The 16,076-nt window shown below is 39.8% G+C and overlaps 1 protein-coding gene across 2 annotated transcripts in view; it reads right to left on the reverse strand.

Annotated features, from left to right (window-relative positions):
• Positions 1-16,076, reverse strand: part of atp1a3b (ATPase Na+/K+ transporting subunit alpha 3b) — a 38,193-nt gene that overhangs the window by 12,003 nt on the left and 10,114 nt on the right. The window contains exons 2-8 of one of the 2 annotated variants that reach the window (XM_061819696.1): positions 4,963-5,049; positions 4,457-4,516; positions 3,266-3,469; positions 3,081-3,194; positions 2,850-2,984; positions 2,643-2,760; positions 570-838 (exon numbers count right to left, since the gene is read on the reverse strand). In XM_061819696.1, coding sequence (XP_061675680.1) covers positions 570-838; positions 2,643-2,760; positions 2,850-2,984; positions 3,081-3,194; positions 3,266-3,469; positions 4,457-4,516; positions 4,963-5,049 — 987 coding nt within the window. Of the gene's footprint in view, positions 1-569; positions 839-2,642; positions 2,761-2,849; positions 2,985-3,080; positions 3,195-3,265; positions 3,470-4,456; positions 4,517-4,962; positions 5,089-16,076 lie in introns of both variants that reach the window. The other variant, XM_061819695.1, reaches the window with a different exon arrangement.

The following is a 16,076-nucleotide window of genomic DNA, read 5'->3' on the forward strand; positions in this document are numbered from 1 at the left end:
TCATTGGTGGGTAGGTAAAGGAATCAATGTTTTATGGTATTTGGTTCCATTTATTACTTTTTTTTCTTTCCCTAGGTTTTCAAAATTGACGTGTGAAGTTTCTATTTGTGCCAAAATGCTGAGATCTTGTGCATACCCTTAAAAAAGGCTACATGCTTAAAACAGGAAGTCAAGACAAAAATAATACACATAGTCCATTCAATGTGATAAAACTGTTGAAATGACCCTTTATAACAATGCTACATTTAACTTTTGAGATGAAAAATGAATAATATTAAGTCAATGGGTATTTTCATACACATGGCATCTTAGTTCAAAAGGTTTGAAATAGATGCTGAACCTGAGTCAAATGTTTATTTGAGTCTATGATGTGAGCTACTAAGAAAATGGATGTTCATGATTTGGACAGCCTTTATTTAATTCATGCAAACCTTTTGACCCAGCCCCCTAAAACAATCAGAATCATTTGGAATGGAAATGAGGAATCGGAATCAGGACCAGAATCCCTCAAATTCAAACGATGCCGAATTCTAGTTAAAATGTCTCAAAGCAGACTTAAATGCACTCACAGTGACAGTGGCCAGCAGGCCTTCGGGCACGTTAGCGACGATGATACCGATGAGGAAGATGACAGCTTCCAGCCAGCTGTAGCCCAGGATGAGGGCCAGGACGAAGAAGGTGACCCCCAAAAAGACGGCCACGCCGGTAATGATGTGGATGAAGTGTTCAATCTCCTTGGCGATGGGGGTCTTGCCCGTCTCCAGGCCAGAGGTCAGGGTAGCAATGCGACCCATGACCGTGCGGTCTCCGGTGCAGATAACGATGCCACGGGCTGTGCCTGGTTTTGGGAGAGAAGCAGAGCACACAATTGTTTTTTGATGGGTCTTACGTTTAGCACATTTTAACTTTGTCGTTGATTTGTTTGTATACCCAAACCAGCATAAATCTAAGTAGTAAAATTGTAAATAAGTAGAGTGATGGCATAGAAAGAGTAGAATGCAATGTTAGAAGACCAAGGCTATCTTTTCTGACAGCATCCATGCCCTTTAGAGTAGACTTTAAAACGATCCGATTGACCTGTTCAGGATCGGCCGACAATTTGCATTTTATGTTGATTGACTTTCATGTCATAATTTGCCAATCTGCTCAATGACGTCATTGAATGGCTCGGCAACGGACATTTACTCCACGTCGCCATTGTGTACAGTATATTTGAACTCAAAAGCTAGTTTATTTTTAGCCTTGACGTAATGCTGCAAATACCTGACACCCAATAGTTATTTTTATAAAACCGTCGGCGGCGTTGAATAGAAAACATCTGAGACAGACAACGTCGAATGCATGGATCAGACCACAAGACAAATTTGGTCTTTCATGATTGAAGTATGTCAGAATACTGCAATAAAATCTTGTATTCTGATCTGTCACTATGCCTCAATGGCATAAATACTAAGATATATTATTTGTACTCTATATTCATTATACAGAACAAAAATACATTATTTCTTGTAAATGAATATTTTTTTTAGCAGTTTCCCCACAGTGGTCATGTCAGACCACCTTGCCACGGCACACTGGTTGGGAATCACCGTCCGAATTAGATACTCAGTGCTCAGTACATTTAAGTAGACACACTGCTTAATCTTGTGATTGGCTTGGTGACTGGTTATCATTTTATAAAACTCGCTGATCGGCCCCAAAAATCTTGATTTTGCAAAGCAGTGATTCCCAAACTTGTGTTGGAGCGCCCACCTTTTGGAGATGAAATTCTTTTCAGGACCTCATTAGATTTGGAATTATCAAATTAAAATTCACTTTGAATTATTTTATCAAAACTACCCATCCATTTTCTAAGACGCTTATCCTCACCAGGGTCGCAGGAGTGCTGCAGCCTGTCCCAGCTGTCTTTGGCCAAGAGGCAGCGCAACCCTGAACTGGTTGCCGGACAATTGCAAGGGACATACTTGTATAAACAAAGCACCATTCACTCTCACATTCACACCTACAGGAAATTTAGACTCTTGAATTAACTGGAGTGCCTCAAGAAAACCACAGAGGCACGGGGAGAACATGCAAACTCCAAACAGGCAGTGCTGGGATTTGAACCCCGGTCCTCACAACTGTGAGGCAGATGCTCTAACCAGTCACAACACCATGCGACCCTTTATTAAAACTATTTTGCATAAAAGGGAAAAAAATAGTCGAATAAACCACTTGTTATAAATTACATAAAATAATTAAAATTATACTTGTAATCCAAGTAATAAGATATACATTAAAATGCACATTAATTGTCATAATTAAAAGAAGTACTTTTTCATGTGCATTTAAAATGTTTTTGTTTTTCACCTTCTTTATAATTGACCTGTCAAACCTGTTTAAAAAAAAAAATCAAAATGTGGCTGATGAGAGATTTGCCCCTCCCTGTTTTAAGTAAATAATAAGTACATTGATTCTCAGAAAACAAGTACAAAGTCTCATTTTAGAACAGAGGTGAGGAACCCATGGCCTTTCTTCCCCATATGGCGAGTGCCTGCATTTCATACACCTACACCCCGACATCACATTTCAAGCTAAACTGTTAAATAGGCCAAAACAGGCCAAAGTATGGTATGTCACATGATTGACAACCACCAACATACCTTCCACACAATTGGTGGAGAAGAAAGCCACATTGCGGGTCTCCAAGGGGTTGTCATGGGTGCAGTCGGGGGACCTGCTCTGAGGCTCTGATTCGCCTGTTAGGGAGGAGTTATCCACCTGTATAGGTGAAAGAGTTACAGAACATTGTACGTTTGTTTAATCTTGTTCTACAACATTGCCGCAGTCTAAAAGCTGTGTGTGCTTACCTTGCAGCCATGTGCTGAAACCACTCGGATGTCAGCGGGGATCCTGTCTCCTCCCTTCACTTCGATCAGATCTCCAGCTACCACTTCTTCTGCGTTAATTTGCACCTTCTCGCCCTCACGGATCACCAGTGCTTGCTGTGATAAATAGTTGAAGAATACATTGTGAATCTTCATTCTAAAAACATTGTAAAAAAAAAAAAAACTAATATCATGACTTGTGTGACACATTACCTGGGGCACCATGTTCTTGAAAGATTCCATGATTTTGGAACTCTTGGCTTCTTGGAAATACGAGAAGCAACCGGTAATGATGACGACGGCTGTGAGCACAATACCTAGGTACAACTACACAAACAAATCAGAGATGATGGGATATGAGATGACACACAGTAGACGTGATGTAACGCGCAACTCACATTGTCTCCGGCAGGGTCGTCTTCAGTGGCAGCTTGGATGGCGTAGGCTAAGAAGCAGAGGATGGCGCCGATCCACAATAGGATGGAGAAACCGCCAAAGAGTTGGCGACAGAACTTTACCCACTCTGGCGTGGTGGGAGGCGGGGTGAGTGCATTGGGGCCATCCCTGAGCAGAACCTCTGCTGCCTTGGCATTGGTCAGTCCCTGGTAGAGTTTGCAGCCAAAAATACAGATTAATTTATGCTGCATAGTATTGTTGATTACATCAATGATTGAGTATGGTCATGGAAATGTACCAGAACAGTCTGCTATGTTGGTTAACTATTCATCAATAATTAATGACTTGGAAAATTTTTAATCAAGCCTTAAATTAAAGTTAGCATTATTAAACAGGGATTAGCAGTTTATAAAATACCCTTGTTATAATGCGGTGAAAGCCGTAAAAAAGAAAAAAAAATTGCTGTTCTACAGTCAATGTCAGCTCACTTTTTGTTCATCACAGTTCAAGCCCAAGGGAAAATTTTCCAAGTCTTTTCTAATTACAACTAAAATAATGCACGAACATTTAGCTCGACTGCTTTTTATTTTTTTTTTTAAACTATTCTTAAAACTTGACATTATGCTCCGCTGTTGTTTAAACTCACTAAATAATGAGCCGACATTGTGCAGTCATCCACTTTTGATGACAGTATTTTGACTCAATGTTTACTGAAACTGCTACATCAGTAAAAATACCTCACGGACTGCATTTTCTCTTCTTGATTAAAAAAATGTTTTATAATGGCAACGTTTTTAGCTTCTTTGAGTTTGTTACAGTCAGCACAGGCCTAAATGAATAACTGCCCATGTCATTTTTAACTGACTGTCATGATATCAATAAACAAACTAATGGGGTTGCTAAAATATATATTTTTCTCTATGTCTGTGTAGATTCTCAATTTTTCCTGGTCATGATAATCCACAAAGGTTGAATTAAGGCAGCTTGACTGTACTTGTTTGTTGAATTTGTAGAGCATGTAGTTCTTCATGTTTTCAGAAAATGTTTAAAAATGAATTGGGCAATTTTGCACTTAGACTAATTGCCCAGATGCAATAAAATGCATCACAAAATAATTTGTACAATTTCTCATTGTGAAATTTAAGTGTTGTACCATGACACTCTGTTGGACAAGTGTGAGAAAAATAATTTACCTGGACAATGTCTGTCTGGAATTTCCTGCATACCTCCTCTACAGACATCTTGTGTTCGGTCTGAAAAAATAAAACGGAAAATAATCAGTCGGGGGAAAAAAAATGTAAAATGATAACCCATACAAAGGTTTAAATTGCCTAAAATTTGTGCATGCAAAGAAAAAAATATTTTTGTCTAAATTAATATATGGAATCACTCTTGATTCCAACCAGGGACTTTTAAGGAAGCCCTTGGAGTAGTTCTAGATAGATATGGACTGCTTGCATGCAGGTCACCTGAGAAAGTAAGTGTATCATGGCAGCCAGCTGAGTCTGCGATGCGGCATCAAAGGGGAGACTTTCCAATAGCATGTCTTACCAGCAAAGAAATACAACTCCCCCCTCCCCCTCCCCCAACGTGAATGACTTAAGATTTTCATTCTCTTTCCACAATGTCCATGTTGAACGTGACTTAACTTTGAGGACAGAAGAAGCAAAGTTGAGTAGGAACATGTTTTATTACTCACAATGGGCACTTCCTTCTTCAGGTCATCCATGTCCTTGGTTCCCGTCGCCCCCCCCTTCTTCTTCTTGGGGGATCGGTCATCTTTGTCCTGTGTGGTGGCAACGCGGTAACTGTCTGACCGGCCATACTACAGACATACACATATGTTTTATGCATGCCTTAACAACTACAGGTGTACAAAATAGAAGCTTGGGTCCCTTTGGTCTCGGGGCCAGGGGGAGGGTGGGATCATATTACTCACAGAAGGCTCACTCACTCACAGAAGGGTGTATTTGGTCAGTTGACAATATTAGTACATTATAGATAGAGATGGGCATCATGATCTTTTGTAGTGAATTTATTGCTAACACCGTTTTGAAGCAAATGAGCTGAAATGGAGGGGACTACTTGGCTGCACTTTCATTTTAGTTTCAATTACTTTGCTGTCTGAACAGGGACATCCCTAACCCTGAGGGAATTTGAGCTTGTCCAGGCAGCATTATGTTACTCAATATATGTCACTCATGTATCGAAACTGAATTCATTTGAAATTAAATTTAGTTTACTGCCCATCTCTAGCACATAATGTACCCTCATGAAGCGGCCTTGAGAAGCAGGTTTTCTAAAGTGAGAGAGAGCGTTTTCCTTCCCTTATGATCAAAGTCAGAAATCAGTTCCATTCCAGGATGTCGCAGTAAGATTAGCCTGATGATTTCCTCTCTAGTATGTTTGGAAAACGGTCAGGGCCGACAATCAGAAATGTTAAACTTGTTCATTATTTACCAGCCCAGGCCACTCACCACTATATAGAATTAAAAAATTTTTTTTTCAAAAAAACACGTATCTTCAGTGAGCAACACAAAAAAAGATAAAGCAGGCCAGATCTTTTCCGTGCTTTTGAGTTTGACACCTATGACGTGTTATTATTTGCATAAATACTGAGTACGATATTGAGTACAGTCGCATCTGTGTTTATCAAGCAATACATTTTCATGTTTTTTGTTTTTTTTTAAAGTATACTTATTGGAATGGCCTAGCAAGTGGTTAAAGAAAACTACAGTCGCTGATCCACTTTTCAAAGGTTTATTGAACGCTGGGTGAACCAGAAAGACAATACTCAGAAGCTGCTGTCCACCACATCTGTTCCCCAGACATTCTTGCTGACATCACACACCACTCGACTTGGCCCCACCTCTTAAAGACACTATAATTTGTACAATACAGAATGGCCGGCTGTGGGTCTGTTGATAAAAGTCTGAAATATTGATTGGTGGATTGATAGATTCTGCTCTGGCTTTCAACAGTCATATCAAATCAATTACTAAAACAGCCTTCTACCATCTGAAGAAAAAAATCCAGGGTAAAGGCTTGCAAGTGGCAAGCAGACCAGGAGGAGCTCATCCATGGTTTTATCTCAAATACAATTGACTACTGTAATGGTTTTCTGACTGGACTCCTCCAAAAGATCATTAAACAGCTCCAGTTCATTCAGAATGCTTTAGGTCGGGTTCTGACCAGAACAATGAGATCAGAAAATCCATCCATCCATTTTCTGTACCGTTTTCCTCACTAGGGATGCAAGCATGCTGGAGCCGATCCCTATTTTCGTGTGAAAGGCTGGGTACATCCTGAACTGGTCACCAGACAATTGTAGAGCACACAAATGACCATTTGCATACCTACAGGCAAGTTAGAGTCTGTTGTCCACATGTTTTTGTGATGTAGGAGGAAACCGGATTACCTGGAGAAACTCCATACAGGCAGGGAGAGAACATGCATACTACACACCTGGAAGGTCAGATTTAAACTGGGGTCCTCAAAACAGTGAGGCAGATCTGGTTATCAGCCATCCCCTGTGGCGCCCATTGACGAATTGATAATTTAAGTAATCGTTGGTTTCAGATCTAGTATGTACCCAACTTCGCATGATGAGAAAGACTGGCATTAAACAGACAGTATTATCATCACAGACAACTCCATGGCAGATTAAACCATGCACCTGAGGTCTGTGGCGTTTGATCACTCGTGATCAAATAGTCCCGTCTGGACACATTGGAACAAGCACGTGGCTCTTTCATCAGGGTTAATTAGTTTAACAACAAACTCAAAGACATCACAAGTACACTTTCTGCCAGCTTTGCTGCAGTGCCGCTTCATTCGCTTCTTGCCTCACTTCTGTTGCTGAAGTAGATGTGACTGGGCTATTAATACCTTTTTTACAGTGCTATACTTTTATCATCTTGTGCCATGTGTAAGGATCATCGGTGTGACGGAGCCACTGTGTCCGCTCTGTCAGCAAAGGAGGGAGGTGTTATGTTGAGAAAGGAGTCACCATTTAGTGGCCATGAGATACATATAGTACTGATTACTGATTATTTCAAGAGTGATATGACATGACGCCAATAATCTTTGATTGTGTGAGGAGAGAACGTGGTCAATAGTTCAGGAAGTTGGAGACAATAATACTGCATTCAAGTTCAACTTAGTGTTGCAACACTGAAAATGGTTTTGGGCCTCGAGACCACATCTTGTAGGTTTTTGTCTCGTCTTCACACTCAAATCCCAAAAGTTTTGGTTTTGTCTCAGTGTCAGGCCAGACAGAGTCTGCACTTTCTGTTGGGACCAGAATTGATCTCCTATCCTTCATTAAAGTGATAATTTTGGCAAATCCACAAATAGCTTCATGTGTTAGGACAAGACACTTTTTACGTTGAAGTGCATCTGTGGCGTCCACGAATATAAGCACCCTCAGTCTAGGGCTGGGGAAAAAAAAATCATTATGTCGACAGTTTGTCATGGTCCTGCCGGTCCAGCGCTGCCTGTGCGGGTTCATATTTCCGATGCCAGAAACTAATTTGCGCCGCCCAGAATGCTTACATTTTCGTACGGACATTTGTTGCAGATGCAGACCAAGTCTTGACCTGCCAAACACTGCCACCACAGGGGCGCCTCTAAACCCACGGGCATTAATGTACTTGCAAATGTACGCAACATCATGAACTCTTCTACATGGCCACCACGTAAGCACGACAGTCAAAGTTTTGAGGTTGGGTTACTACATAAATACAGTGACAAAGTCAAAAAGCCACTTGCTGTAGCTACGCCTCAGTTGTCATGGTAAACTGTACTCAGCATTTGCATTTAACAGTACTCCATCCACCCTCCCAAAATGGATTGACTTAAACAGGAGTGCGACAAATGGATCAAATGTGTGCTGTAAGATTCACTGTTTTGTATATTTTGACTTAGGACTGTCAAGAGATGTTTTATCAAGACATTTGTAAACTACTTTAAATTAAAAAATGTCAACGTGTGTCTGGTTGTTTTTACTTACTCTCTGACTGTCAACTAGTTTCCGGGTGTACCCTGCCTCTCTCCGAAAAATACCTGGGATAGGCTCCAGGACACGCGCGACCCGATTGAGGATAAGTGGTACAGAAAATAGATGGATGTGGCTATTTGGGACCACATTATTCCAAATAAATTTGAACTGTGCAGTCTTCAAAGTCAACTAAATCTAAGCTTGACAAGCATCACAAAATGAATTAACAGTATAACACGGCGGGAGCACTGCCAAAAAGGCACACCCAAATCTACAAAGCAAATTGGCTAACCACAAATGAGTAGTTGTGCACCTAGTTGACTAGCTCTTTTTCTTTCTCTACACCGATCCAGATGTGGAGTAATAAAACACAATAGTGGAAATATTGTTAAGGCCCCCGCCCAAACACACACACCTGCTGAGTTACGACAAATGTTTGCTTCTTGCGTCACCTGGCTAACCTACGTTAGCTTATGTTAACCTATATTTTAACACATGTAAAATCTAGTCATTACATACAAGAACCGTCTTTCTAGTTTAGTGGACATTTGAAGTTAAAAAAAAAAAAAAAGGCAAAGTCTCGCATGACCCAAACAAGCATATCCTTTGTTAGAGCCTGTCAAGTGAAAAGAGAGTGGTGTGACGTGTATGCAAGCACACTTGGAAAAAGGCACACATAAAACCTGAGACCTGTAACTGTCTTGAACAAACCTCTGAGATCAGCAAGACCAGACAGGCCTTGCTTTTGAGGTAGGAGAGCAGAGTGTTGCAGTGGAAAAGTACCTGCATCTTTTTGGTCTGTTTGTGAACAGATCTATTAATAACAATATAAAAAGTGGATGAATTACTTTTTTACCTTTTATTCAGTTGTGATGAAGATTCGATTACTGCCAGACACCTTGCAGATGACTGCGAGCTAAGCAGTTACATTACACATTCGCCCTTTGATAATATCATTAGAATGGCCATGCAAAGCCATTTTCCAAGCAGCTTATCCTGACAAAGGTTGCGGGAGTGCTGGAGTTTATTCCAGCTAACTTTCGGCGAAAAACAGATTGCATCCTGAACTGGTTGCCAGTCTGTTGCAGGGAACATATAGATACCGTCACATAGTTGAAAACAAATCTTTGTCCAACAATAATGCATACATGTAAGGGAATTGTAACCACCCTGTTTGGCAGCTTAATCATTGTTTTTTTTTCCCCTCCAATTATAATATTTTTAGAATGACAAATCACCATATAAAATATTAATTACCCCACTCTACTGTACAGCTAGTAAACAAAGGTTTAATATAGGTGAGGTTTCGGGACCAAATTAATTCCCTCAACAACTTGGAACAGGTTAAGCTAGCGGTTCCACTGCAATTCCCAAATGTGGTTTCTTGAGTTTGTAGATGCAGCTATAGTCAAGTGTGTGGCATAGTACAGTAGAGTGAATGTGGAACGTGAGGCTGGCTGGTGACAGACAGGAGCAAACACATGCAACAGGAGACATTAGTGGGAGGTGAGAAGTCGGCCCAGATAAAGAGTGAAACAAAGCAGGTGGCACTGTGGGTTGGTGGTTTGTTACCCCCCGGATTCTAATTAAGATAGTGACCACAATCTTTGTCGATGGCTCTGGACCTCTTGACCAGCACTGACCACACTCCAGTGATTTCATCATCCACGTAACATATGCGTGTGTGTGAGTGGCTGTCAGATAACACGGTATCTATGTGGGTTCATTAGTGCAAGCATGAGAATGAGTTGTTTTGTGATGAGTCACCCTTCTCTGTGTGTGTGTGTGTGTGTCTGAGAGATATTGTTTTGACAGTGTTGAGCTCGTGAAAGTGACTTTGGCTTCCTTGGGAGAACAGCATTGATGGCCGCATGGAGAAGCATACCAAACTTTTTACCCACAAAACACACCCAGCTAACTTTTCAAGAATTGAAAAATCCTTGTGTGTGCAAGGCCTAACTGGCACTCCTCACGCCAACCCAAAACCTAATTCTAACCCAATACCAATAGATCATGATCATATTGCCCAATTTGCACATTTAAAATCAGATGACGCTAGACGCAGGTGATTCCGACTGAAATGGGCATCACAAACAAAAAATACCATCACCTACTCACACTTGCACAGTAGGGAACTGACCCCGACAGAAATATCTAGCTTGTTGCAATAGTAAAATTGCAATTCCTGGCATTCTTAAGAAATAATGATAGTCAATTCGCAGGATCTGCTGAGATGCTGGTGTGCTGTATTATACAGTGAAGCAACTGTAATTGACAAGCAGACGGACTTGTTTGGACATGCTCAAAGAATGTACAATTGCTGCATTTACTATTTTGTTCTTCAGAATGCAACTAGGCAGACAAGCGGCACCTATGTGAGAACATGAGGTGTAGTCAGGAACACTGCGTAAATAAATGGGAATGAAGTTATTTTGTAATATAGTGCATAATTGTAAAAATGGATCACTAAGAAAAATATTTACAACAGAATACTTTAGTTAAAACAGTATGATCAAGTTTATTTTTGTTTTGCAATTTGAGAATAGACAATTTTATTAATAATGTCAGCCAAAGCTGCCAGTTATCAATGTCCTTCACGATCCGTTCCTGTTATTTTTATTTGCACATTAAGGACAAATGTTCATTTCAAATTCCTCATTTGAAAAAAAAAAAAGACAAGCAACAGGTTTTTCCTCATGTTTTTTTAGATTACAGGATGAAACTTGCAACTGGGGACTAGTGTGGACTTAATGAACTGCAACAAAGGGAAAATGAAATGCCAGTACCGGATTTTGAAGGTACTAAGCAAGTAGTTTTGAAAAAAAAATAAAAAATAAAAATGTAAAAAAAAAAAAAAAAAAAAAAAAAGCACATTTGTTTTTGTACTGGTGAGCCTAGTTATAAAATTTCAGTTAAGAACTATGAATTGAACTGGTTCTTTATTGGAACAATGAGCTGAACTTTTAATTACTTTTTGTACAAAATGAAGTTTCCAAACGCTAATTCTGTCTTGATTCACATTCCAATATTTATTGCAGGTTTTAACTTTTTTTTTTTCCCTTCAATATCTTAGAACCCCACTCAACTCTGATTTTGTCTGGCAACACAAAGTCAAAGACTGCCCAAGTGATGAAAAACCCAAGCACAGGCACCCATAGGTCAAATTATTACTGTATTTTTGAATGACACCAAAGTATGTGTGTGCATCCAGGTGCTTTCCGTATCTCAGCATAATGTAATGAGGTCCTGGCATGTTCCAAAGAGGAAACAGAGACCCATGGCTGGAATTACAGAGGCTCCTACAGAGAAAACAGACATTTGGAAAGACACACAACCCTCATGTCATAGGGCAATGGCTCCATGTGACTCTCTGGGTACCTTAAGCTAATTACTCACAGCCCCTGTTACCTTTTAACCTGAAAACCTGGCATGAAATACCAATACGTCAGTGTTACAGGTCTTGCTCTTGCTCGCTTTGCACAGGATGACATTTTGTTGAGTAGCCATGGTGACTGATGCCATGGCTGCAAGGGTCCTCTGATGGGATGCGGATAAAGTAATAATTGATGCATGTGTAAGCGGAAACTTCAGTCCCTGCTTGTATGAGACATATGTTAAAGTGGATGTCAACCAGTCCCTGCTTGTATGAGACATGTTAAAGTGGATGTCAACCATTGTGAAGCCTATATGGACTGTGGCACCAGTGTCACACATTGCGGGGGAGAGGGAGTGGGGTTGGAGCGAGAGAGAGCAAGAGAAAAACATCACTTTTAAGTCTGTTGTGTAAAATCAGAAGAGACAAGACAGTGACTTCACGGCATTACACGCATGAGCGACCAACAGAGATCATCATCACAACTGGATTGCTTCAACTTTTAGCTTTGCGGTGGAGCATGACTGAAACAGGAAGTGTAGAGAATTCCGCTTTTCATGTAGAATCTTACTGCGGAAGTACAGTAGTTGTGGACAGAAGGGAACAGCCCCTCACTTGTGTGTTTGCGGTTGTATGGCTTGTTTGAAGTGCTTGAATTAAATTAATACTCACTGACCAGGTGACTTCAACACTGCCCACTTGGTCTTTTTAATCACAGTGACAATAGGGGCTTTGCCTATCTTTTATAGAAAATTGATATTTTACAGTGTTTTTTTTTATATTACAGTGGTAGCTTGAGTTTCAATTCTAGTTTCTTCTGTGACCAAGATTGTAAGTCAATTTACTAATATATCAAATCAATTTTCCCCAATGAAATCAATTAAAGTGCCACTAATCCATTCCAATCCTCCCCCAAAAAGTCTGTTTTGCTTTTTTTGAGGTAAGAAAAATAGCACTGTATATAAACAAAATAAAACAAGAAAGGGAATGCAAAGAAATAACTTAGTTTTTATTAAGAGCAATTGCGGTAAGAGCTTGCATTTTGGATGGTTGCATTTCAATCAATCAATCAAGCAATCAATTACTTTTTTTTAAGATGAGGTGTTCTTTTATGGTGACAACGAGCAAACAAACAAGAGCAGAAAAATTGAGCATGGCAAACAAAGAAAGACAGATAAATCACACAATACAAAGAGTACACAAAATGACTAAGGGAGGGAATGGAAGACAATTTCATAGAACAGTACATGGAATTCCAGGACATAGGGGAACTAAAAATCAGTTAAATCAAGGTTGGTATAAAATTGAGGTGCTGTGAAAAGAAGCAACTTATTGGAACAGGTTGGAAAACGCAACATGCCATCGAGCATGTTGGTGATTTACGAGGGCTGTTTACCAAAAGTGCATAGGTTTAAGTGTTGCGACTTAATGTATTGTTCAGTGTAAGCGTCTAGCACAGTGGTTTTCAAACTTTTTTGCGTGCACCCCCCTTTTGAGTGGTTAACTCAGTTGGCTTTAGCATTGTAGTGTGCGCCTTGATTCCTTGATTAATCGGCATCTAATTCCACACAGTCTGTATTCACAACTGAGGTAGTCAAGGCTCAACATATTTTTGTTTTTCTCTGAGGAGCAGTTTTGCTAATCATTTCTTAATCTGAGGAGCAACCTAATTTTGAGGAACAATTACCTAACACCTGCATTTTTTGCTAAAAACAAAAATTCATCAATTTAATATGGGAATATTTTAGTATCTGAGTATCCTCCAAAACCAAACATAATCCATTTTAGCCGTTATTCAACTACATGACTACAAGTGTAGCCACTAACAGATCAGGTGGTAGTACAGTATATGTTACACAGTGATTATTCTAAGCAAACCATTTAAGTACCCTGTGTGTAAGTATGTCAGTGTTGGTAAATTTCATTTTCTCTGCAAACTAGTTCAAAGTTGTGCTCAATGTTGCAAAAATCAGGGTTAAGAATCCTTAATATAAAAACTGGCCCCTCGGAATCAAACAAATGATTGAATAAAAGTAAAGCCTTTGGTTTTTTTTTTCAAATTTAATTGGCCTGTTTTGTTTATGATTGTTTATTACAAAGCTCTTGTTCACAGTAACATATTTTCCAAGTATCATATCTCGAATCACAGTAAAATGAAACTGTGGTCATGCTGTACCTCCTCAAAAAATAGTGCGACCAAATCATGTGCTGGTTGAACCAGTGCTACTAATGGTAAAGTTAGTGATGAGCCTGAAAGAGCCCTGTTTGTAAGACAATTTATCCATCTGGTGAATCCTGTTAGCATGCGTATGTGTTGTCATTGCATGCGTGCAGATATGTGTGACCTTGCAAGGGTATTGGGCCATCTGCTGTTCCTTGCAGCAGAAGAGCATACCCTCTGGGACATAATGGGGGGGGGGGGGGGGGTCAAAGGGGCAGCGGGTTTAGCGATTGGGATTAGTGATACACTGGATTAACCCACTGTGCCAAGTCTTTTACGCTAGTCTTACGCAGACAAACACATTTTCAATACCGTCATACAGCCACTACCAAACTTTAGGAACTTGTGACATTTTGTGGTAAAATTTAGTTTTCTAGTTGCTATTTAATCAAGTACATTGGACAGCAAGGTTAATTGAATTTAAGTAATTGTAGCACTCATATTGCAGTTGGCATGAAGACCTTTTCCTACATTTATTGTTACACTTTCTGTGATTTCCTTTTGCCAAGGCAAAAAGGAAATTGCTGAATTTTAAACAATCATTTACTGTACCTGAAATTTTATGAGTTTTGCTGATGTCACGCATGCTGTTTAATTTGAATTGTGAAGCATTATCCTTTGGTTTAACTATAAACTGTACCACTTTTGGGGGGGTTAACTGCTCCTAGCAAGATAGTAAATATGAAACGAAAAAAAAAGAGGAACCCGAGGAAGCTTTTCATCACTCTTGCCCACATCCTGCCGAGTTGCTCATCCACTGATCTTCTGTTCATACATCGTCAAATACCACTGCCTACATACGATATACAGTGATAAAAACTGTGACCATACCTTTGTGTGTGTGAGCATGTGAAGATTAGCATTGTAAATCTTCTGCTAGATGACCGAACCACTTTATACATAGACTCAAACCATGTGGAATCACCTCACAATTCTTAGGACCAGGATTCAAATCGGGCCTCACCTGTGTGGTTCTCCCAGTGTCTGTGTGGGTTTGCTCCAGGCACTCCGGTTTCCTCCCACATCCCAAAAACATGCACAGGAGGTTAATTGAAGACTCTAAATTGCCTGTAGGTGTGAATGTGAGTGTGAATGGTTTATGCAATTGGCTGGCGACCAGTTCAGGTCTCGGGATGCCTTTCGCCGGAAGATAACTGCGATAGGCTCCAGCACACCCATGACTCATGTTTGGCTAAATGGTACAGAAAATGGATGGGAAATAGCAGTGAATGGTATCCAGGCCTTAATTGCTTAGGGTGACTTGGTGTAAGATATTGTACGCAAACAATTCCATGGAAAGCCGTTTGAGCATTTATTTGATATCCTTGATGTCCTTGTACTATTACTACTAGTAGACAATTAAAACTTATAAGTGAATGGCTATTCTGCATGAGTAAATAGCAGGTATCTGTCAGTCTACTCATTCGTGTTGTCCCATTGCCAAGATTTTGACTTTGAAAGCATCTTTGTATAAAATATCTCAATATCAATACCGAAAGAATACTATGGGGAAAAAAATTTAAATCATTAAAAGGCAGTGAAATCATGGATGATAAAACATGGAACTGCAAATTCACTGTATTTTTAGGTCATTCAAAATAATATTTGACAATGGAGAGGCTGAATAAAAGTATACATAGCTTTCCTCCTGATAAAATAAAATGCTAATTTCACCCATCAGTATTAAGCGAGCACAAAAATGAAATAATTTTGATAACACTTCAGCTATTGAGTATTTTTTAATGAAATGATTCTAAAAGCTGGTGTGAATAACAACTTTGTTTAAAACGGGAATAAAACAACTTTTTGTCATAGAATTTAGCTATATGAAATCTAAGGTTGGCAATGCTAAACCAGTGCGACCGATAATGCATTGGTTAAAGTGAGACATCCGAATGTTTCGGTAGTAGACTGTTATCGATGCAAAATCCGCCGGTAATCCTGAGATACATCAGTTTTACGACTGCAAACTGGAAATTGCGAGGCTAGGAATCGGTGGCCGAGGCTTTATGCTTTTCATCTTAAAAAATAACACCAAGGGGTCTCACGCTGTGCTCCACGGGTAACGTTATGCTTACAACCAAACAAAGCAGTGCCGGATACTAGCAAACAGTGTCGCTATTTCAACATCAAATAGCTTTTCATTTGTTAAACTAATTTTGTGGTTACGGTGATAGCAAAGTAGCAGTCCCCCAGGAGTTGTAAACATTGAATGTGATG

Source organism: Syngnathoides biaculeatus, chromosome 5 (assembly GCF_019802595.1).
Source record: "Syngnathoides biaculeatus isolate LvHL_M chromosome 5, ASM1980259v1, whole genome shotgun sequence".
NCBI lineage: Eukaryota > Metazoa > Chordata > Actinopteri > Syngnathiformes > Syngnathidae > Syngnathoides > Syngnathoides biaculeatus.